The following is a 23,179-nucleotide window of genomic DNA, read 5'->3' on the forward strand; positions in this document are numbered from 1 at the left end:
CTATTATCAGTTAACATGTGTGTGTACCTAAATTAAAAACAAGATGCTCTGCGACCCAGTTGCACATGCAACCAGTGTGGACCTGGCCTTAGAAACAACAGTATCCTGACTTCTAGGCAAGGCTTTTAACAAGGTAGACGAATGCTGTTCTAGCCTGTAATAAATGTTGTGCACTAAGGTAATCTACAGTGCTTCATGCACACTTCACCCTCGACATTCTGTGTACCAGTCTCTGTTTGACACAGACCTCAAACAGCCTTCAGCTTTGTTCCACCAGGTGGCTCTGTTATCAAGTTCCAAGGGCATTATTGAGCTGAGGAAAGATAACATTCATACACTCTTTCATTTGAAAATGCAGATTTCAAGAAAAAAAAGCCCAGATGAGCGTTTCAGCTCCTTTTCACTACAATGAACTGACATTATTAAATGAATCGGTTGACCAATCAGTTGCAGATTAAAGTATCCGACTTTTTTAAGTCCGACATCAGCCACATGTGTTGAACGCGGTTTGTTACCACTCCCTGTGTCCCTACAATAAAACAACTACACAGCTGCTTCACTTCCTGACAGTCTTAAAAAAAAAAAACTCTTAACCTCTTCACCTGTGGGGAAGCAGAGCAGTGTGGGCTGAGAGCTTACTGAATAAAAGGCTTTTGTAGGAAAATGTCCCTTGATGACGATTTTCTCCATCACTAATGAAAACAGTGTTGCCTGTACATGCTCGCTCATCAAACCCTGTGAAACATCACAATGCAAACCGTACAATCAATTTTTTGTCCACAAACATCTGCTTTAGCTGAAGCAACAATTTATTTCAATAAGCACTGTGACCATAGCAGTTCTGAATATTTTTGCCTCCTAACTGACAAATCCAGGGTCAACTTATCATATTTTTCATTATCAGTTACTGTGAGAAAACCACTTGCTGGTTCTCACCCACAGAGATGTGAAAGCACGTTTTTTTCCATCCGTAGAGAGATCCTCTGTTAACAGCTCGAGTCACACAGAGACAGGAAGAGAAACAGACGAGCAACTCGCCCACACAACACATCGCTGCGCAGACCTGTACATACCACATGTAAGGTTTAACTTCGAAACTTCAACTATGTACCTATGAAGAAGGTAGCACTTGCCCAATCACATTGGTCCCATTTACAAATTCGTGAAGCAGATACAGTTTGGAATGAACTCTGCACCGTTTCTGATTTATTTATATTTAATGTACACTTTATTTTGTCTTTGGTCCTATAAAGGACTCATAAATATGGCCAAACACAACGGAACAGCATAGTCAAAGTACTGACACATAGTCAGCACTGACTGCTTTATCAATTTGTAAGCTGCACAATACCCACACCGAAGTCCATAAAAAAAATCAGTCACAACATCACAGCACACAGGAGTTGTTGGTCCACTATTGCCTCCATCATTATATACAGTATGTGTTATTTTGTAAAATCTGTGCTGAAAATCCTTCATTTGGATTTACCTAAAGTAACACAAGCCTACCAAAGAAGGCAGCCTTAGACCAGTAGCTCATGTGTCATCGAGAGCTAAAAGGGTAGACTTTTTCTATGGACTTTGACAGAGTGAGCAGTATATAAACTTCAGTTTCCAACTGGACAAGGCTGTCTAAAGCCAAGACAAAGCAGCACAGATATTTTTAGAATGTCGTAAACTTAAGCAGGCATAACATTTTATCAGGTGAAGTTTTCAGTAAATGGCTAAAACCTTGTGTCCCCTCTGGCAACCAGGTTTTCAGTGAGAGTGTCTGCATCTCAATCAGGTTGCCGGTGGAAAGAGCAGGCACAGCACAGAAAACCCTGAACTATCCCTTTAATGTGTCCCTATCTGGCTATAGATACAATTCTAGCATCAGGCTCTAAATGGCAGTACTTACTGCAGAAGACATCAGTGCAGCTTGAGCTGGAAACAATTGTCTGTCTTCTGCTGTGTATTTCTTTCCAGTGAGGATATTTTTATCATAACACTCAGCGTATAAGCTGCACATTTCCTATGAATTGTGGCATAACGTTGGGACTTATAAATGAATGTTTTTCATTTGGAGGACAAAGATCAGATTTAATGATTTGTTAATTTAAAAAAAAAACTCATAACCAGCTGTCACCACCAGTTGTCTTGACGCTGAATTTTGACAGCTAATTTTGGTTGCTCTGCTCCTCTCCCTGCATTGTCTGACAACTGCTCAAGATTAATTTGTTTCGCCTGCTCCCACAGATTAATGCAACACATGTGAAAGCATGCACTGATAGCATCACACCAACTGCACTCACACCAGCTGACATTTTATTTAAGTTTTCAATTTGGTCCACTGATGGACATGATGCAGTAAGACCTACTAGAGGCTTTTAAAAAGACAGCTCATGATCGGACACTTATCCACTTAACAAAAGGTTCACTTAAACTTAAAGTAGACATATTATATCCTATATCCTATCCTATTCTCCAAGTTAAACAAGTTCCCTGGTGACCTAATGAACATGTCTGTGACATGCTTTGGTCAAAATACCTTAAGGATGAAGCACCACAGCAGTTCAATCACCCTGTCAAAACAGGGTGCAGAACACTCGGTTTTGAGTGCCTGTCTCTTTAAATGCAAATGAGACACAGGAAACTACGCCAACGAGGCTCCGGCAGCTAACAGTAAATCCTCTGAGGCTGGAAGTTTGTGTAGAACTCTGTGCTGCACTGTTCAGCCAAGAATAGAACACTTTGCGGACTTCCACTCTTCCAGACACTGTTGCCCTCGCCGGCACTCTCGCATTTTTTTAGGGACAAAGCGGAGCTCCGCGAGACAACAATTTCAAGAATGTCTCATTGTGACATAACAATGAGCGTGGAAGTCAACATCGCATGCTTTATCTCCTGTACTTAGACTGAGGCGGACCACAAAAACATTCACACTTTGCCTACTCATAGGGCCTCCAGAGTCCCAAATATGAGAATTAAAATTATTAAAAAGTTGAATTTGCATAATATATCTCCTTTAAGTTAAAATATGTTTGCCTCTTCATCTCACTGTTAGATGTCCTTTTCTGCGTGAGAACTGAGGTTTGTATCACTTTGTAAACCACTCACTCGCCACACAAAAAGCCCATAGACAAACGCCTTTGGTGTTTGAATTTGACAGAGAGAAAAGACAGATTTGGAGAGGAAATGGATGAATTAATTCAGAAGAAAGCAGAAGAAAGCAGTAGTGGAACATTCCAGATACCAGTAACTAAGTAACTAACTGTCTAATTTATGCTGGTCCTTGGTGCAGGGGTCAGCACTGACCTCATACACCGTCACTTCAAAAAAGCCTGAATTATCCATTTAAAGGTGAGAGCCACTCAGTTACATAATGCAAATCATATCAAACTAAACACACGTATATGATAACTGAACTCTGTTGGTCTCATGTTGTTCATCAGCTGTCCAGAGCTGTCACAGACCATGAACTGGCCCACCCATGTTAGAGGAAACACAGACACACACACAGACACACACACACACAAACACACACACACACACACACACACACACGAACCACCCACTCACGGGAAGCCACGTTCAGCTGAGCACTTCTGTCACTGTGGGAAATCCCATGGCTCTTTGTCCTCTGACTGCATGCATCCTCACACTTCCTGTTTACAAATTTGACAACACACACACAAACAGTTGCAAAGAGGCACACTACGCACGCAGGCACACACACACACACACACACACATATATACATAAACAGTCATATACACAACATGTGAGCAGAAACAGATTCATAGGCAGGTCACTACAGTTTCCACCAAGGTCTGTTTCTGTCTGTGTCAGTGTCACATGATACGATGATCTTATACATCTTATATACAGTTGAGGGATATCACAATATAATGTATGATACAGATACCTATATCACCGTCTTGATACAAAACTTTTTACAAGATTAGTATGTTTTTTTGTGTGTGTCACCCACCATGTGGGTGATGCACGCCTCTGTTGATAGAAAAAGCATTTATGTTGTTATTTATGGTTTTTCTGTTTGTCTTTTTCTGATATCTGACCAGTACCAGTAATCTAACTGATGGATATTGTATCCGCTCGTCTCTAGAACACTTGTAGAACACAACGGTATCCAAGGGTTTATTCTTCCAATTTATTTTGTTCAGTTAATCTTAACTAACTGCAGGGTAGAATGTGGCAGAAATGCAACACCAAGAAGAAGAAATAAATCATTTTAGCCTTGTGGATGTACACTACACAGATTTAGCAGGTCTGTTAAATCAATTATTTTTCCCCCCTCTAGTCAAATGTTTTTATTGAGTTTTATTATGTATTTTATATCTTTAATGCTGCTGCTGTATTTCTCTTTCTTTTTATTCTAAAGCACTTTGAAATGCCTTGTTGCTGAACTGTGCAATATAAATAAACTTGCCTTACACATGCTCAGTATTTCAGAAAAAAGCTGTAAAAACTAATTGATGACTAATTGACGTAAAACACGCGAGAGTGCTGGCGAGGAAGTCCGCAAAATGTTCTATTCTTGGCTCCACAGTGCAGCACAGAATCCTACACAAACTTCCAGCCTCAGAGGATTTATCTGTCCAGTGGATACATGTTATATATGACGGCAATGTGCCTGTTAGAGCCTGAAAATGATCACTTTTCCAATGCTAAGTGCTGTTAGCTCCCAGTAGCCTCTGTGGCTGATGTCCCTTAAGTTTCATTTTACTTTTTTTTTTAAGGTGGACCTAAAGAGATACTACTAAACCGACCATTCTGAACAGGGCTGTTTTGGCAGGGTGATTGAACTGCTGTGGTGCTTCATCCTTACAATATTTTGACCAAAGCATGTCACAAACATTACCTTGGAGAAATAGGGTATAATATGGGACCTTTAAGTGTTGTGCCTGTGATAACCAGCTGACCTCATCATCTACAACAGACACTAGAATGACTGCCGTGCGGTTGGTTGTCTCTGCCAACTAAGAAACAGGAAACACTGTCACAGTCTCCCCCTTTGTTGAGTTATGACACTGTACAATGACCAGAGAAACAGATTAAGCAGAACATTATAATGTCACAGTAAAGCTGACCTATTAGCGATGAAATGTCACATAATTTGATCTGATTGACCTTAGTCCATAAAATGTGTCATGATTTCAATGTAAACTGTGACCTTTTCACCACCAAAATCTAACCAATTCATTCTCAAGTCAAGCAAACATGAACGTTCCCTTAAAGCGTCCATGTTCACAAGGAAAAGGACAGATGGATGTGCAACATGTCTCCAGCCACAGCTGTTATCAACGCAGGCCTGAAAAGCTCATTATTCAGCCTGGTTACAACAGGAGAAAACCCACTTCCATTAAATGTAATTGTTCAATATTGCCTCTCGTATTATTAATCATCAAAGGTCACAAGTGAGTTTCAAAACCTCAACAGCAAGCTCCTGTATGCGTAAGATAGATCAAAACCAGGAAGTATAACATTCACCAAAATGACTGGCCTAAAAAAAAAAAACATATAACCTGGTGAACAGGAAATAGCTGTGTTGATATTTTTATCCTAAATATATAAAAATACTGATATTAGTGTAGTTAATGTGAACCAGCACTATTGCACTGTGCAATCTTGCATATTTGATAAAATAATTATGAATTACATCATCAGGGTTCCCACACCTTGGTTGACATCAAAGACTTTTCACAGACTTTCCAGGACCAATTGCGTCCTGCATCTGGACAAGTGATTATCATTTGGATCTTGGGCAAGTCAGTCTTTGTGATTTTATTTGTTGAGACAGAGATCTTGGAATTCTCATTTCCCAGACATCACATAATTTGCTCTCTCTTGCTTAAGGTTACTTGCTCATTGTTCTACATGGAATCACACATCAACAGAGGAGAGAGACAGTGGACAGTGTCCACAACACCGCTAGTAATCCTGACTCGCCTAGTCTACGAACATCAAGCAATGCAGAGCATGAAACAGTAGGTGGGAGACATTTATCGAAATATCAACTTACCGGTAACTTCTTTCTTGCACAAAATTCAAACACTTTCAATGACCCATGTCTATTTAGGTTGATTTTCAAAAATGTTCAAGGATTTCAAGGACCTGTGGGAACCCTGTTTTAAATGATAAAGCTACAGAAAAATCTGAAGACGGATTTGTGTGTTCTACCATCTTGCGGAAGCACCATTACTGCAGTGGCAGGTTAGAGTGACTCATTACCTGCTGATAGTAATGGCTCCTCCACACGAAGTAAACTTGCCCTGCTGTTTCGGAGCAGCATGTATCTTAATAATATCAGAAGAAGAGTGGGAGTGGATTGAAGTGTTGCAGTGTCTTCCTCTGTATAGATATTTGGGACTGATCTCCATCGCTGCCCCCTTCTCTATGATATGCTCACTCTGGCTCTCTTTCTGTCACTGCAGCATTTCCATTCACGTGTAAATTTAAATTTCATATTAAAGGTCATTTAATGTTGTGATAGCAAGAGCATTTGGACATCTGGTTTTTGACTCTCGAAAGAAAGAGAGGAGGACAGTGTTTATATACCTGTGTGATTTGCATAGTCAGTCGCAGGTAAAATGTCACACTGTTGACCAGACTGGACTTAAGTTCCATAATAAGTAAAATAATACATTGTCAACATGGAGAACACACTGCACTGAGTGACTCTGAAAATGACAGCAAGGACCATCATGTTAAAGACATTTGTTGCCGTCCTAAAGAAAACGCGGTTAAACATGAGATCTGACCAAAAATCCTCACAGGAATTAACTCGTAAACTCCATAAAAGGTCAGACATAATTTGCTGCTAAAAAACAATATTTTCAATATTATTGAATATTGAATATTCGCAATTGTAATTTCAGTCCCATTAAAAGCACATTACTACTAAAAAAAAAGTAATTGCCACTCTACTAACCATTACTGATGTAGTAAGTGACTGCAACACGATATAGATTCTAACAAAAAACAGTTGTACAACTGTTGTGACAATAGCGGAAATGAATAAAAGTTGCTTCAACATGTTTCAGAGCCTGTTATCTGTATTCAATTGGGTGTCCATCTGTCTTTAAGAAAATGAGCCGACATCTCAATTGATTTAACATCAGTAACCATTTTTCTGACAACTAATTTCATATCTTCTTCAATACAACATGATGTCCATTTTGTAAATTACGAACCCATTCAGTTAGTTCCAATCCATCAGAGTTAAATAAAGCATGTATTGTATGGAGCCAGAACACTTACATTTAGAAAATAAAATTTGGCATTGTAGAAAAAGTTGTATTGACACTAAAACAAGTATTGTCACTGAAAAATGCTCCATTAGAAAAACAAAACACAGGAATTAAAAAAATATAATATTTTATTTTGAAGTTTAATTTATATAACACTGTGTTTTTCATCTTTTTGTTCATCTCTGCAGTGTTTTTACATTGTCACTAATGGTGTGTTTCCACCAGCTCTACTCGCCCCGCTTTGGCACGGTTAAGTTGCATAGTACCTGGTACCAGGTACTTTTTTTTATTACCTGCTCTGGTGAGATTCCAAGTGAGCTGAGTCGGTACAATGTGTGACGGCACCAGACTGCTGACCACTGATTGGCCAGAGTGCCGTCACAGGAACTGTAGATCAGTTAAAAATGCTTAATAATCTTAAAAATGTGGGTTAATCGCCAACAATTACCAGGGAAATGTCTAAAATCTCAATATATAACAAATCACAAACCATCGCATCGCAAACCCTCCAGAGTCCCAAATATAGTATTAAAATGATTAAAAAGTTGATTTTGCATAATATGGTACCTTTAAATAAGAGAGGAGAGCTGCCTGTCAGTCAGTGTGTGTCTGATCATAAGGTGAATAAGCTGATTTGGTAGCTGTGGTTGTATTAGCAGAAACAGTGCATGTTTGTTCTCACAGACTCTGTTTCTATACTAAGCCAGCATTGTGCTGTGTGCGGCAGTCGGGGATACAAACTTCCGCCCTCACAATAATAGAACTGATAATCTTTTTCCTGTTTTACTGTACATTGTTCCAGCGAGTCGCCTGCAGCTAGACAAACACACACACAGAACGTGCACCACACTTAGGCTCAAAGTGAGCAGCACAAGGAGATAAAGCTGCTGATACTTTCATCATGTCCCGAAAACATTAAATATAATACCTCTTATTTGAGATTTAGTTCTTCTTAACAGTCCGTGAAAACGTTTGTTACCTGACAACACACTGTGAAAGTTCGCAGGCACATTCACAATAATGACTGGATGAAAGCAGGGATGAATGAATGAATTATTCCCTCTACTCTCTGTTAGCAGAAAACCAGCCATGCAAGATCAGGAGTCCTCACAATCAGGAGGAGGAGAAAAAGAAATGACTTCACGGCACTACACATACACACTAGCCTAGCCAGGTACTGGATATAAGATCAAGGCAGGGATAGCGTTATTTTAGCGTTCATCCTGCAGAAAATAAGCAGAGAAAACCGTTGATGATCGAGCGAAGGTCAACACAAGAGTAAACATCGTACAGGCTTTTTTTCAAATGGCGAGAATTGAAAAACACAGAAGCAATTACCCTGTTATGTATTCAATCCTGACCATTATGAGGCTCCTATCAAAACTGGTAGCAATATTCTGTCTGTTAAACTTGAAAACTGACACATTTTAACAGGAGTAGAACAAGACAAAAAGACATTTCAGCTTCTTGAATAGTGTAAAGATTTGGCTGTGCAGTGAAATGACTTGTGTTTCTGGGCCAACTTTGCCTCCAGGAGATGTTTACTGAGCTAAAACTCTAATCTGCTCATTAACAAGACAAGATTCAGCCTGTTTGTAAACTCTGAGCTTTTGTTGGAGTGTTCGGGGAAACAATGAGCATCTTTCTCTGCAACTCGTTTGTGTGTTGCTTATCCTCCCAACTCATTAAACCAAATTGCCACCCATAGCTCCTATTCACTGTTCACACAACACATTTTTGCCATTGATTCTGCTCACACACACACAACGAGAATCATATTCATAATATCCACTGCAAAGCTTGCTATTGCCCATCTCAGTATTTAGGCTACATATTGTACGTCTAACTCTCTCAACATGAAAAGAGCATTTGGTCTGATCCAGAATGTGTGAGCTGCTTCCCCTCAAAGATGCAGCTGATTTGATATTATGTAACATTAGAATTGCAGTCAAGCGGGAACAGCAGCAGCAGACACACTTATGGATTTCTCACACTTCGTCTTTTCTTTTCGCTGCTATATGTGAAGATAGCACGTACAATAAATTCACTGAAAAGATGAAATTACATTGTAGCTGGGCCTGAAATTCATTAACAGAATACTGAAGAGTCCAATCACCATTTTTGTCTGATTGAAGGAAACTTTCAATAACAGCCGTATTATCCACATCCAATCAGGCCAGTAATTAAATGCGTCTTCAGAATAACTTTCCTCCACAATCGTGCTCAGCCCAGTGATCCAGAAAGATTACTGGGACGGAGAGGGGAGGGGGGGATCTGAGCAGGAAGCAGGTCCAAGATGGAGGCGCTTCCTGTAGTGTATCAGTGAAGTGAGTGCGAGGGCAGACGGCAGGAGCTGGAGAAAGCTGGCTGCTGGAGCTGCTCCAGTCGCTGCACTGGCAAAGGTACTACAAGCACAGATGGCTCAGTCATCACTAAACACACACACACACACACACACACACACACACACACACACACACATTGGGTGTTTTTCTTCTGTTTTCGTAAAGGAGGTCACTAGTACTACACAGTTAATCTAATGCCCACTGTAGTGTGTGTGTGTGCGCGCGCTCTTGTATTTGTAACCTCTTTAGGACTGTTTCCGGCATAAACACTGACCATGTCCAGTCGTCCTCATTGAGACCTAAACCTGGTCCTAATGAGGCAGAACCTCATTTTATGGCTCCAGTTAAAGCAGTGTTTGCCATTGCTGATCCTCAGAGAGATAAATGCTGCTCACTGCTTGTGTGTGTATGTTCACTCCTGGTGTGTAATAAGGATTGGTTAAATGCAGAGGACAAATTCACTATCACTAATTGCTGTGTGTGCAATAATTCTTAAGATTTTGGTCTGAACTCCCTTTGTTAAGGCCTTCAGAATTATGCCATGTTGACGTTTTGCAGACATAATTTCACCAGCAACCAGGCTCCTATTGGACAAGACCAGCTGTCAATCACACTGGTATCCACTCATTTGTGTCATGCAGCATGCTTTATTATCTATTTTCCTCTAAATGCGAACATTTATAAAACTGCTATAAATCAAGTGAAAAGTAGGTTTATTTCCCCATAGACTTTCAAACATTCAAACAGAATACATTTTCATGTACTGGTTGGCTGGTTATTAGAAATGGTCTGTGGTCCTAACGAGAATAGCTGTCCTGTCCAATCCTGTGTGCCTGTGTTGAAAAGACAGAGAGACTCTCTGACAGTGCCAGAAAGAGCATGGGACAAGGACACATTCCATTTTTCTACTCAGTGTCAGCCTGGACCTACCACTGCTTATGAAAGAAAACATAGGGTATTCTGAGTTCACTCTTACTTTGCACAGTGAGAAGAGACTTTGTGTTTGTCCCTGTATGAATTAAAGCGTGAAAAGAAGGAATTAAAGTGAGTGTACAGCAAATGCAACAATTCTCTTCTTCACACAATGCATGTGTTAGTAAATAAAATGCATATTTTTAAACATGCAGGAGATTCAGCCCAGCAGAGTTTGAGTGTCAGACAGCAGACACAGAGAGCTTATATTTTATACTGATAGTTTCAGCCTAAAAAAAACCATTAAACATATATATCGACAAATAATGTATAACACCTCTACATGAATATTTAATTATACACTGCAGTATAACTATCAGATCACGTCTGGGCATTAATTCACTTTCTATACAAACACAACAATGTTAAAGTAGAAAACTTTTTGGCAAAACCTGATTCCAAAAAGTCATGGCACTTTAAAAATGACACCATACATGCTTATAAAGTTCCCCTAATCCCAACTTTCACCATGTGATTCTTTTCGCCACTGGGACGCGGTTTTTACTGGAAGTTGATGACTGCATTTACGGCACAATGGGACTGTGTTACCCAAGATGACAGCAGTCGGCCTCAATTTTCAATGTATTACTAATTGTTTATTACTAACGTGCAAACAAAAGATTCATCTATTTTAATACATTTCCTCATTTACGTGTAACTTGGAACAGCCAATTCCCAACGTGCTGCTGCCTGTGAGACACTAATCTTCCTCATGACCTGACCTCCTTTACATCTGCCACAGAGGTTTGACTTTGATTCAATCAACCAAGAAGTAACATTATATGAGAAGAAGAGGAACCTCCACTACATGTCCATGAAAGTAATTTCACTGTGGTGTACTGTATGACTTCTCTTACTCAAGGATAGCTTGTCAAAATGGCCAGATCATGATTATAATGTTTGATTGGAATCATTTAATTTTACATTTATTCATTCATTTAAATGAAGCAACCAAACTTGTATTGTTTGTGTATGTTATTTAAAAAAACCAAAAACAATTGTGGGTAAACCTACTAATAAATTGTAATTGACTTAATTTCCATTAAGTTTCCATAGTTTATTCCATTTCCATAGTTTATTCCTTTTTTTGCAGAAAATACACCAGAAAAGCAACACATGAATGAAGGATGCTCCATAGAGATGCTCCATAGGAGACAATGACTCATGTTATATTTCTGATTTTCATTTTAATTATATATATATTCGCAACTTTCACTTTTACACCACTACATTTTCTAAATGAGTTTCTTACATTGACATTTGGCAGACTTCAATGATATGGCCACTGACCCACAGTTGAGACAGACAGCAAGTCAGGTTTGAAATAGTCAATAGTTAACGAGTGCAAACAGGCATCACAGTGGATACATTTCCATGCAAACACACGCATGCCACAAGTTATGACCACAAGAATCTCTGGTAGAGGTCAATATTAAATTTTTTTTTTTTTTTTTTAATCCTTAAGGCTTGTATGAAAGTTGGTGAATAAACATCATAATTCTCAAAATGTTCACATTGGCTTAATTACATTTCAGAATAAGTACAGAAAATATTGGATACTTAAAGACTTGTAGTATTAGTAGTAGTAATCTTAAACTATCGAAAAGTGTGGTTTTCCCTTTCTCCATACAACACACATTTCTTGAACTGTGTATGTCATAGTGTTGAGAAAAAGAGATAAGTGCATTCATGAATGGAGCCATGTCCTTTGCTGAGGCGTAAATAAACGGAGGAATGGGGGTTTGACATGTCATCAGAGTCACACTGAAGCTGTGTGATGTTGGTGACAGGAGTGCTGTGGTCGGGGCGCAGGGATTTTCAGAGGGAGGTGGAGGACAGCTGTCAATCCCAGCAGCCTCCAGGCCTAATCGTGAAACCCCTTGCTGTCACAGCAACTGTGGGCAGGCAGACAGCTGTCCTGGGAGCTGCTTACTGAGGTTGGACAGATACATCAGGATAATATTGGCCATTTGTTCAAAATCTGACAGCAGTTGCCCACCATCAGTCCACGCTGCCCTGCATTGGTGACTGGAGGCTTGTGTCACATGTGTCATCATGTGTTTCTATCCACCTCTTCTGCATTTTCAATTAGCAAAAATACACCTTGGTGGAAACATTGTAAAAAAAGGTTTTAAAGCTTCACTGAGGTAAAAAGGTAGTAGTTAATTATAGAATGAAAGCACTCAAGAGCTCAAAGCTCCACTTCTCAGTTTCCCAGTGTCAATACACAATCCCATCTTGTAAGTTTTTCTATTATATAATCTATAATTTCCTTTGCAAAGCCATAGTCTACCTCCTACAAAATATGTCCTTTACTTTGTAATAAAATAAATAAATTAACCAACAACAACCAAACAGACAAACATGGCTGAAATGCCATTTTGCGCCATTTTCTTGCTTTCTATAGGAGCCTGAATGGACAAACCATCGAGAGCATGCATTTTGTATTTTGAAGCAGGCTTACTCATTAACTGAAGAACAGCTTTGCCTTCAAAATCCTGATGCATAACATCCTTTCTGGTCTGTGAAGGCCACCGTAGTTGCCTGACACAATGGAAAAGAGGGGTGAGCAGAGGAGTTTGTCGAAATCTACAGTCTCACTATAAGACGTCACTAATTTTCCACAGTGGAACTTTGAAAAAGAAAACAGGCTTGCTAAATGATTTCTAAGCCAGACAGCATCACCGATATTTTAAGAATATGTCGCCATTAGACAGACCTCTTAAAAACTAAGCACAAAATGCAACACACAAGGACACAAAGTTAGCTGCACCGCTATTCTGAATAGAGCTCTCACCTATTTTCCGCGTGTGCCAGTTCACATCAAAATCCACTGTGGAAATGAACACTTTTGAGCCTGATTTAAGGTAAAAACACTCTTCAATTTATTCCTTTAAGAAAATAACAAAACAATAGAATATCGCAATAGTTCATGGCTTGATACTGTGTTGATTCATTGAAGTGCTGTGTCAGTATTGACACAATGGTTATCTGACAGTAGTTTCATAGTAGTTTTACAGTAAATATATATAAACTTACAAAGTGTAGTAAAATAAGGAGAAGTTAAAAACTGATGAGAACACAACAACAATATACAGCACTGATAAAATAACACTCACACTAAATCATTACACACATACTAAAAATACACCAGAAAGTACAAAACAAGCTGTTTAAACTAATACACACAGTGAACAAGTGCGTCTTCAGCTTTGACTTAAAAACCTCAACAGAGCTGGCCTGCCTGACATCAAAAGGAAGACGAAGATGTTCCACAACATGGGAGCACGGAAAGAAAAGGCACGCTCACCTACGAACTGTCTTCTTTATGCTATTGGGACAACCAGACAGTCACTGTCCTGAGATCGCAGCGATCATGTGGGCGCATAAAGCTATATTATGTCTGACAGACATGTGGGTGAAAGACAGTTTAAAATTTTAAACTGGTTTGGACAGGGAGCCAGAGAATAAAGGACTAATATGCTCATATTTAGCCGTTCCTGTCAAAATACAAGCAGCTGCATTTTGAACCATTTGCAGGCCTCTGAATCTCTTCTTGGGCAACCCTGATAGCAGCACATTACAGTAATCCATGTTACTGGATGTTACAAGGCATGGATAAGAGTCTGAGCACCTTTCAATGAAAGGATGGGTCTGATTTTTACAATTTTCATATCCATTGCCCCTTCCGTCACTCTGCATACGTCATCTGGATCATTGGTCTGATTGGTTGTGCATCTTTTCAATTGCTTACAGAGGCAATTTGATCTATATCTATTGGTCACGCCTCATGGAAGTGGCGACTACACCCTTTCCAAACTCGAATGAGAATGATTGTTAATACACAGCTCTAATTATACTGTAAAATATTTTATTATTTTGATTTGTTTTGCAAGCAGGTCTGAACTCTTGCACTTGCACTACCTTAAATTTCATACCACCATGGCGAGATATCTGAGTGGAGACAATGGCCCCATAATCTGATAGCGCTGTCTGTTTCACTGCTTCCGGACAGAGCTTCAAATGATCCATGGTACGATCACCACGCTGCAGTGAAAGTGCACCAGTGACCGACGGAAGCTATATCCAGACAGTGATGCACCTCTCCTATTTCAGGAAGGAGACTAATGACATTTATATGACCTTGTTAGAGGTTCCCCGTCGAGGCAGATGTATAATGATGACACAAGAAATGTAATAATAGGTGCATTGTTACAAATTTACAACTATCTTGGAATCGTCACAAAGAGCTGAAGGCAGAATGGAGACTGTCAGTATAAGCTCGTTTTCATCTGCATTTCCAAGATACTGGGATTTTAAACAAAAAGCGAGTGACTCAATAATTCATGAGAGTTACCAACTCCACAGCACTTTAGTGTTCCCATAGCTGGGATATTCTATGTGCAGCTCTCACAGATGTAGCAGAATATACAGTACACTGAAAATGTGTGTGTGTACACATTTTCTTTTCCTCTTTCCAATCAGCAAATATGCAACGCTTGAGCTGAGCTATACAGAAAACACATTTCCTTGGTTTACAGCTGTTGTGAAACCATAGGAAATACTTCAAAACAGCGCTGGGAAGGTGAAGTGCAAATATGGCACAATATATACAAATAGGCTGAGTGTTCACCTGTCTCGCCATTTTCAAATACACATCCAAACCACAGAGAGAACACGACTTGTGCATTTCAGCTTTTCTCATTCTGACATTACACACTTCTATGACCAGTGAGGCAACACATTATCTACACAGGAAGTGAGTGGGTGTCCATGAGGAGCTTAAATGTTACTACATAAACTGACAGCCACAGTATGCTCACTGAAAAGAAGACAGCGATGTCACATTAAACAGTAACATGGCTTAAATGATGTCTGCATTACATATGCAATGCCAATTCAGTCCAATTTTCACTGTTTTTTAACAAAACATGTTTTAGATATCACCTATTCCATTGGGGTACAAGAGAAAATGACAAAAGGAGAGTAAGATAAAACTTTATATCTCAAAGTCACCATGAGGAGTCGTCACTCCTTATCCGTTGATGTTTCCCCCCAGTGCATCCAGGCACCTACTGCCATTGTTGGAACCCAGCAATACTGATTATCAGATTGGGCAATAAAAAAAAAATATAACTGGACTCTGATCGTTTGGCTAATGTAACCAGGACATTACAACCACAGGCAGACAGTCACTGCCACACTTAGTGAAGTCCTAGTATTCCAATCTTGAAACCTGGAATATTTAAAGGCACCACAATTAAGTAGTGGTAATATCTAAAAGCACCACTCCACTACTAAATTAACATAATTGTGACACATAATTGGTGAGAAGTTTTGCTCTGGATAAAGTGACTACATGTGAACAGAATGACATGCAGACATTTTAATTACTATACCCCAGCAAAAAACCCAGATCCATCCATTATCTATACCCTTAGCCTTTGAGGGTCACAAAGAGCTAGCGCCACTCAAAGCTGACATTAGGCAAGAGGTTGGGATTTTGTAGTGGTAACACAAAACTGATTTTGACCATTAAACAAAAGGCTCACTGAATAAAATTGGCACTAAAGTAAGTAGAGATATTTGTTCTCTTCTTTATTTCACTGACAGACAGCCTTTTCACACCAAATATCTAGGTGTTTTGCTTTGTAAACCATTTTTCTACCCACACCAAAGTCCATGGAAAAAATCAGCAATTATACATCATGGCAAACAAGAGTGTTTTTTCCGCTGCTGCAACAATCAGTCACTTCAAACGTGTTACTGTGTGACTTTGGAGTTTAAGATCCTTTGTTCGGATTGACCTACGTGACAAAAACGGACCTAATGAGCAGCAGTAGACCAGCAGCTGCAATGTCCCCACAAACTAAAAACAGTGATTTTCTTTGTGGATTCTGGTATGGGACCGTGGAAGTGGCGACAGTTAAATTTTACTGTTTTTCCCCTGTTCAGCCTAGCGCCATGCATGCCAGGTGTGTTCACTGTGCAGCCAGCAAGTCACTACCTCATACAACGTTGAACTTCCTCAACATTTAATGTAGTGATCTGGTATTTGTTCATGCTCATGAGTGGTCAAGTTCTGATCTGCAATCTTTTGATTTCCTAAACAATTAAATCCCCCTCACCATTCTGTGCCAACACACACAGAGGCTCGTAAAAACAAGCATGACTCTGTTTGTTTCATGTATAATTGATCATTACATTAAGAGTTAGCTGACATGCACAAGACTGTCATTTACCAAGTCAGAGTGATGCACCTTGTGACTTGCTGGAAGCCTTTACTCTCTAGAGAGATGAATTATGTGTGCAATCGATTTTGTTTTCAGAATGATTTAACCTGCAGTTGATGCACACCGGGCCGAGAATCATTTCCTGGCTCCGACATGATGGAAATGTCAACTGTTAATAATAGCAAGATGGATTTAAAAAAATAAATAAAAATATACTGGAGACAGTGTCCCTTTGACATGATTTGTGGATTTGATAAGATTATTCTTTTGTAAAAGTTACAACAAATTAATTAAGAGACATTTTAACTGAAAAAAATGTGCATCTGAGACAGATACATTTATTATTTAAAGCTTACTGTAATGTATTTATTCTTGTCTGGGCAGATAGTCCTCATTAACGACACACTAGACTTGTCACCAAGAATCATCTTCACCTTCAAGCCCCAAAAAAATCCTGTATCGGAAAATGTTCTGTTTGCTGAATACATACAACCATGGGGGAAACTGGTGATTCATGCTTCATTATGAACCAAACCACTTTATTACAAACCTTTCTAGATTCCACACCATAAAAGGAAAGCTCAGAGCACAAGGTGAGGCCGTTTGACTGTTTGCTGACATCTCATTTAACCTCATATAGTAACATCAGCTTGCCACTAAAATCTACAACAGTGAATGAATAGAAAGTGAATTCCTGTTAAAATGTTTAGCCTTGAGAGCTTCACAGTTTTATGAGGTCAAACCAAGTGCAAATTGAAATCAAATTAGTTTTAACTTGATTTTTGTGACATGAACAAAACATGACATGCCTAATATTTATTAGCCTTCTGAGTATATGATATATGATAACCTGGCAAAACAAAATGTGTGCTCCTCCACTTGCAGAAAATGAGTTTTAAAAAGCTTCGCCTTGAAAAAAATATACAGTAGTGTTTAGAAAAACTTCCCTCACAATAGTAATGGGAATTATGGCTCTCTGAAGAGAGCTCTGTTTCCTACCAAGCTTGAGTCCAAGGCTGAGTTTGTTTCCCAGTAATACCCTGTGTAAAAGGGGAGTTCATTTATATATAAAACAACCTAAGAGTCCTTGGAAATAATGGATCACTCGATGTAACATCACTAATCAGGAACTTTTAAGAAACGTTACATCCATACATATACATTTATAAATGTAAAAACATGTTTGTATTTCTATCGTTCGATGGTTCAGTACCACTTTTTCATGTCCAATACAACAATCACAGTTCTGAGTGCTGATACTGATATCAGTCTGACACAGGTTTTATATATGTATATATATATATATATTTACACTCTTCTGTTTTGCCTTTTTTTCTTCTTATGTCTTAAAAAACATCCACATCCATCATCACTGCAGCCTGGCAGGCACACATTCATGTCACATGGCATTGGTGGTGCACGTATCCCTCACGGCCTGTGCTTAGACAAGTGTATCAGTGATATTTGGTGGTATATTTTAGGATTTAGGATATTCGGACCAATAAAGATACGAGGTATTGTAGGTTATTGACTTTAAGGTTATCTTTATATCTACAGAGTTAACACGAGCTGCCATGTGGGGTTTCCCCAAAACCAGAACAACAGCAGCAGAAAAATATTATCTCTCTGCACATAAATAATCCTTTCACAACTGAAACAGCAAGGAAACCTGAAGTTGGTCAAAATATTAAGTGGGTCAACCACTGGACAGAAAAAAGAGAGGGAGAGACGGCCAGCCAGAGAGAGGGAGAGATTTACTAAATGACTGTGTCCAGGCCAAGCAGTGGTGGGCTGATATAAAAGAGGCTGTGAGTTCCCTGAGGGAGTGTGTTTAGGCCTGCCTGCCTGGGGGCCTGTCATCATCTGCTGTGTCCATTCAGCAAACCACAGCACACTTCCTCTGACACACACACACAGGCAAACACTTTATCACTCTTGACGTGTGACATCTGTCTGGGTGAAAGGAATAGAAAGACTACAATGCTGAGTGGATGAACTGAAAAAAAGAGAAGTCCTGTGAAGATTCAACCTTCTCTACCACTAAATCCTGACAAAAATTGGGTTGTTTTCTTGGGTAAATCTTGGTAGAAAACTTTGACCACTGATCGCATCGACATACACAGGAAGTGTTTTTTTTCCACAGTTTGACTGATAAAAGAGCTTGGCTAAAAATATTGATAAGTGTGTACTTGACAGTCAGCCAATCAGTGAGGAACTATTGCAGTCCAAAAATGCCAGATAGGTAGATCTATCTATAGACTTCCTGCATGACCGGAGCATAGACTCCATCTGACACAGTCACCAAACTGAAATATGTCTAAACGGGTTATGATTCGGCTCCCGATCACCGACCTTTGGCAGTGCTGTCGGTGCTTACACCAGATTCCTATGTTAAATGTCCTTGACCAACAACCACATGCATTTCCTGACCCACTCATTCTCTTGATAGCTAGGCGTGTGCACAAACAGCAGCTGACCACCATTTGTGATACAAGAATCTGAACACTGACTACATTTCACTACTTTGCATCATACTCATTTTTCATCACATCTCATGCCTTGCATTGACTTTGTCTGTAATCTCATGGCACAGAAAGTGGTTATGTCAAGATTTGCTGCTTTCCTTATAAATGATAAGAGACTGAATATCTGTTTTGGTTTGGGACTGGTGTTTGGACAAAATAAGACACCACTGTGGGCTGTGGTGGGAATAAACAACAGCATGTTTCGCTATCATTTTTTTATGGACAAAATGATAAATCACTCTCCTCTGTCATCATTCCTGCCCCTATTGGGCAGCTGTCTACAGCAAAAACCTCTGATAAACACATTGTACATGTTCTGCTCTGCATGAACCAGCAGAAGTTTGTAGTTTGCCAGTGAACATATAAAAACATTTAGCAGCATAAGAGCCAGGAAAGAAAAAAAAAACACTGGTTCACTCTGAACTAATGTTATTTTGCTCTGTGTCTGCTGTGTGTTTGACTATTCCTGTGACTGTTACATCTGCAATATTAACGCTATGATAATATAATGTCATTGTTGAGTTTGAAAATTGTTCTGCTGATTACAACATAATGTTTTAAAGGACTCATATTATACCCTATTTCTCCAAGTTAAACTAGTTCCCTGATGTCCTAATGAACATGACATGCTTTGATCAAAATAACATAAGAATGGAGCACCTCAGCAGTTCAATCAACCTGCAAAAACAGCCCTGATCAAAAAACTTAAGGGACAGGAAAATGACATCAGCCACAGAGGCCACTGGGAGCTAACAGCAGTTAACATTTGGAAAAGTGATCATTTGCAGGCTCTAGCAGGCACATTGTCATCATATATAACATGTATTCACTGGATAGTTTGTGTAGGACTCTGTGCTGCACTGTGGAGCCAAGAATAGAACTTTTCACACGAGACAACAATTCCAGGAATTTAGCCCATTGTGACGTCCCAGTGAGCGCGGAAGTCAATATCGAGTGTTTTATCTCGTGTACTTAGACTGATGAGGACCACAAAAACATGAGTGAGTTATCGTTTTTCACACTTTGACGACTATAGGACCTCCAGAGTCCCAAATATAAGGATTTAAATTATTAAAAAGCCAATTATGCATAATTTGGGACCTTTAACACATGCTCTATGCAAGCTAAATAGAGCTGGGTATCAAAGTCTATATTTCTTTTTTATGTTGGACCAACTGTGTGGTGTGCCTGGGTGACAGAGAGATGCAAACATGACTCCAGACCAAAGTTTAGACTTTAAACCAGACCAAAGACCAGCTAAAATTGCTCACAAGTGTGGTCACCCTTTTCAAAAGTGAACACACACTATTTGCTGCAATGTCATCCGAAATATAAAGCTGGGCCGGGCAACACATCTATACTGAGGAAAATGGGGGCAACTCCTTCACCATCTCGGGGTAATTAATAAACTAGTTGGAATAAATTGTGGATGGAGATTAGGCAATTTTCTACTAGTTTGGCTGACATTATCGTAGCAATTATCTGTGAGCTAAAATGACATGTTTGTCTGAAACCGGCACCATGCATGAACCACACTCTATTTCGAGTGAAAAACAGGAGAGTGTGACGTAAACATAACAGGAAATGCGTTAAGTGTGATTTTAAATAATCTACCATAGAAAGATTCCACTGTGTACACTTACCGGTTTCAAATTCCAGACTTGAATCATACAATTTTGTACCAGTCAGAGATACCAGTAACCAGCTCTAAAGCTAGGTGGTTAAGATTAGCATGGTGACTTTTGGCTTCAACACAAAACTGGATGCTCTATGTTTTCATGTTACAAACATCCAGTGTCGCTCCTGTTACATTACTGTTACTAAGCTGTCATGCCTGACTTTACTGAAGAGGTGTCTATTCAATCAATAAAACATGATCCGTGCCAGGAATCCATTTGAAGATGCCAAACAACCAGAGACAGACACCATAGACCTGTACTCCATTAGCTGATGTGATTTTAGCAACTCATCCTTTCTTCCTCTGACTGATGGACAACAACACAGAATATACGTGAACAAATTGGCAACATTGGCAACCAATGCAAGTATGAAAAATGCAGCAGTTGGACTGCGGTGCTGCCTGTTAGCTGAGTGTGACCCACTGCTGCTCATATACAGTAGACAGCAGTGTTGTGTTTATAGTGAGAGCCTGTAGCCGACAGGACAGGCATGAACTCACTGATCTGGCCGAGTGGAAAGACAGTCCCTCCATTCAGCAACAACAGAGGACAGTGGGTGATTCCCCTGTCACACACACACACACAGGTTTGCACATATGTCCTCCTAAGGACTCTACATTAACTAACCCTAATCAAGATTTAAATCTTCTAAACCTTAAACTTAACCAATTTCTCAGAAATGAGAATCAGCTTCATTAAGGTCTCAATGAGGACTACAGATAACAAATACAAGCACGCACACACACACACACACACACACACACCCCCTCCCACACACACACACACACACAATAACAGAATGTATGTCCTCTGATGATTACATCAGGGGTTACAGTCTGTTTATCTGCTTTAAATTATTATTATTATGATGACGATAACAATAATAACAACAATAATAATAAACATCATCGTCATCGTAATAATAATAATAATAATTATAATAAATAACCTGTTAATAACACAACATTTATGTTGATACATTTGTCACTGACTACTTAACTTTAATTTCATAAAATAAAATGCAGTACAGCACTGTGAAAGACACATGCAGTCCTCACTTCACGTCCTGCTCACACGACTGTGATTTGACACGATATTTGGAGTTTACTGATTGTGTCTGATTTTAGTTTTGTCTTTTCCAAATTCCAATACATAGCCAGTGTCTGACTGATACAAATTCTATGTACTGCATCAGCCAATCAACTATCTTCTGAATTCTTACCCTAACTAATTAAAGTCTAGTTCCACCCAAACTAAAATAAACATCTACATCCAAACTTCAACCATCATTAGGCCAGGCTATGGTCCTCAGGAGGACGACTAGTCCTGAAAAAGTCAGTGTTTACACCGGAAAAGGTCCTCAAAGGGTCGCAAAAGCGACTGTACACACACACAGACACACGCACACGCGCGCGCGCACACACACACACACACACACACACACACACACACACAGTCATGACTTGATGACTCCTGACTCTACTTCTCAGGACAGGTCACGCCAGACAACTCCCTGTGGCTCAAAAATGACAGCTATGAGCGTACATATCCATGTATACAGTATTTTAAATAAAGTTTTTTTTTCCGTTTTGAACCGAGAACTCCAACTTTGACTTAGCTAAACCATAAATGAAAATAAAGTATAGTAGATATGTGTTCGGTGTGTTTCCCTTTTTATTGAAACTGACTTATCTACTTCTGTTAACTTTTATTGCTCCATTCGCGCTAACTGCGTTTAGCTACACCGGCTCTTCTTCGCCACAGAGGACTTTATATTTGGTTTGAACCGTCTCTGTTGTGTTTGTAACATACGGCAGCAGCAGCTAGCTGCGCTCACTGTAAACCACGGCGAGAGTGATGCTGCGTTTGACCCGTCAGCTAACGTAACTCCCACCACAACAGACCGTAACTCTGAGCTCAGGCGCCGGCCATGTCCCCGTCACCGTCTCCGTCACGTCCCCGTCCACTCCACGATAGGGACGTCATTTTCCAGTCAACACACATAAACACACACGTAAACACACGAAAAGGCTACTTACGCCCTGGGTCTGGGGAAGCCCATGGACAACAGCACATCAAGATTAGAGCCACATTTCACTGAGCCCGGTCGGTTCTGCCGGAGCCTCCGTGGCAGGATTTTACTGTAGATGTCCTCTTTGGCAGCCATGGTCA

At 39.7% G+C, this 23,179-nt stretch overlaps 1 protein-coding gene across 2 annotated transcripts in view; it reads right to left on the minus strand.

Moving 5' to 3' along the window:
* Positions 1-23,174, minus strand: part of ubash3bb (ubiquitin associated and SH3 domain containing Bb) — a gene marked incomplete at both ends in the record, with an annotated part of 46,373 nt that extends 23,199 nt beyond the window's left edge. For both annotated transcript variants that reach the window (XM_083887321.1, XM_083887320.1), the window contains one exon: positions 23,047-23,174. In XM_083887321.1, coding sequence (XP_083743447.1) covers positions 23,047-23,174 — 128 coding nt within the window. The remainder of the gene's footprint in view (positions 1-23,046) is intronic.
* Between the last annotated feature and the right edge of the window lie 5 nt (positions 23,175-23,179).

Source organism: Microchirus variegatus (assembly GCF_963457635.1).
Source record: "Microchirus variegatus genome assembly, chromosome: 3".
Classification (NCBI taxonomy): domain Eukaryota; kingdom Metazoa; phylum Chordata; class Actinopteri; order Pleuronectiformes; family Soleidae; genus Microchirus; species Microchirus variegatus.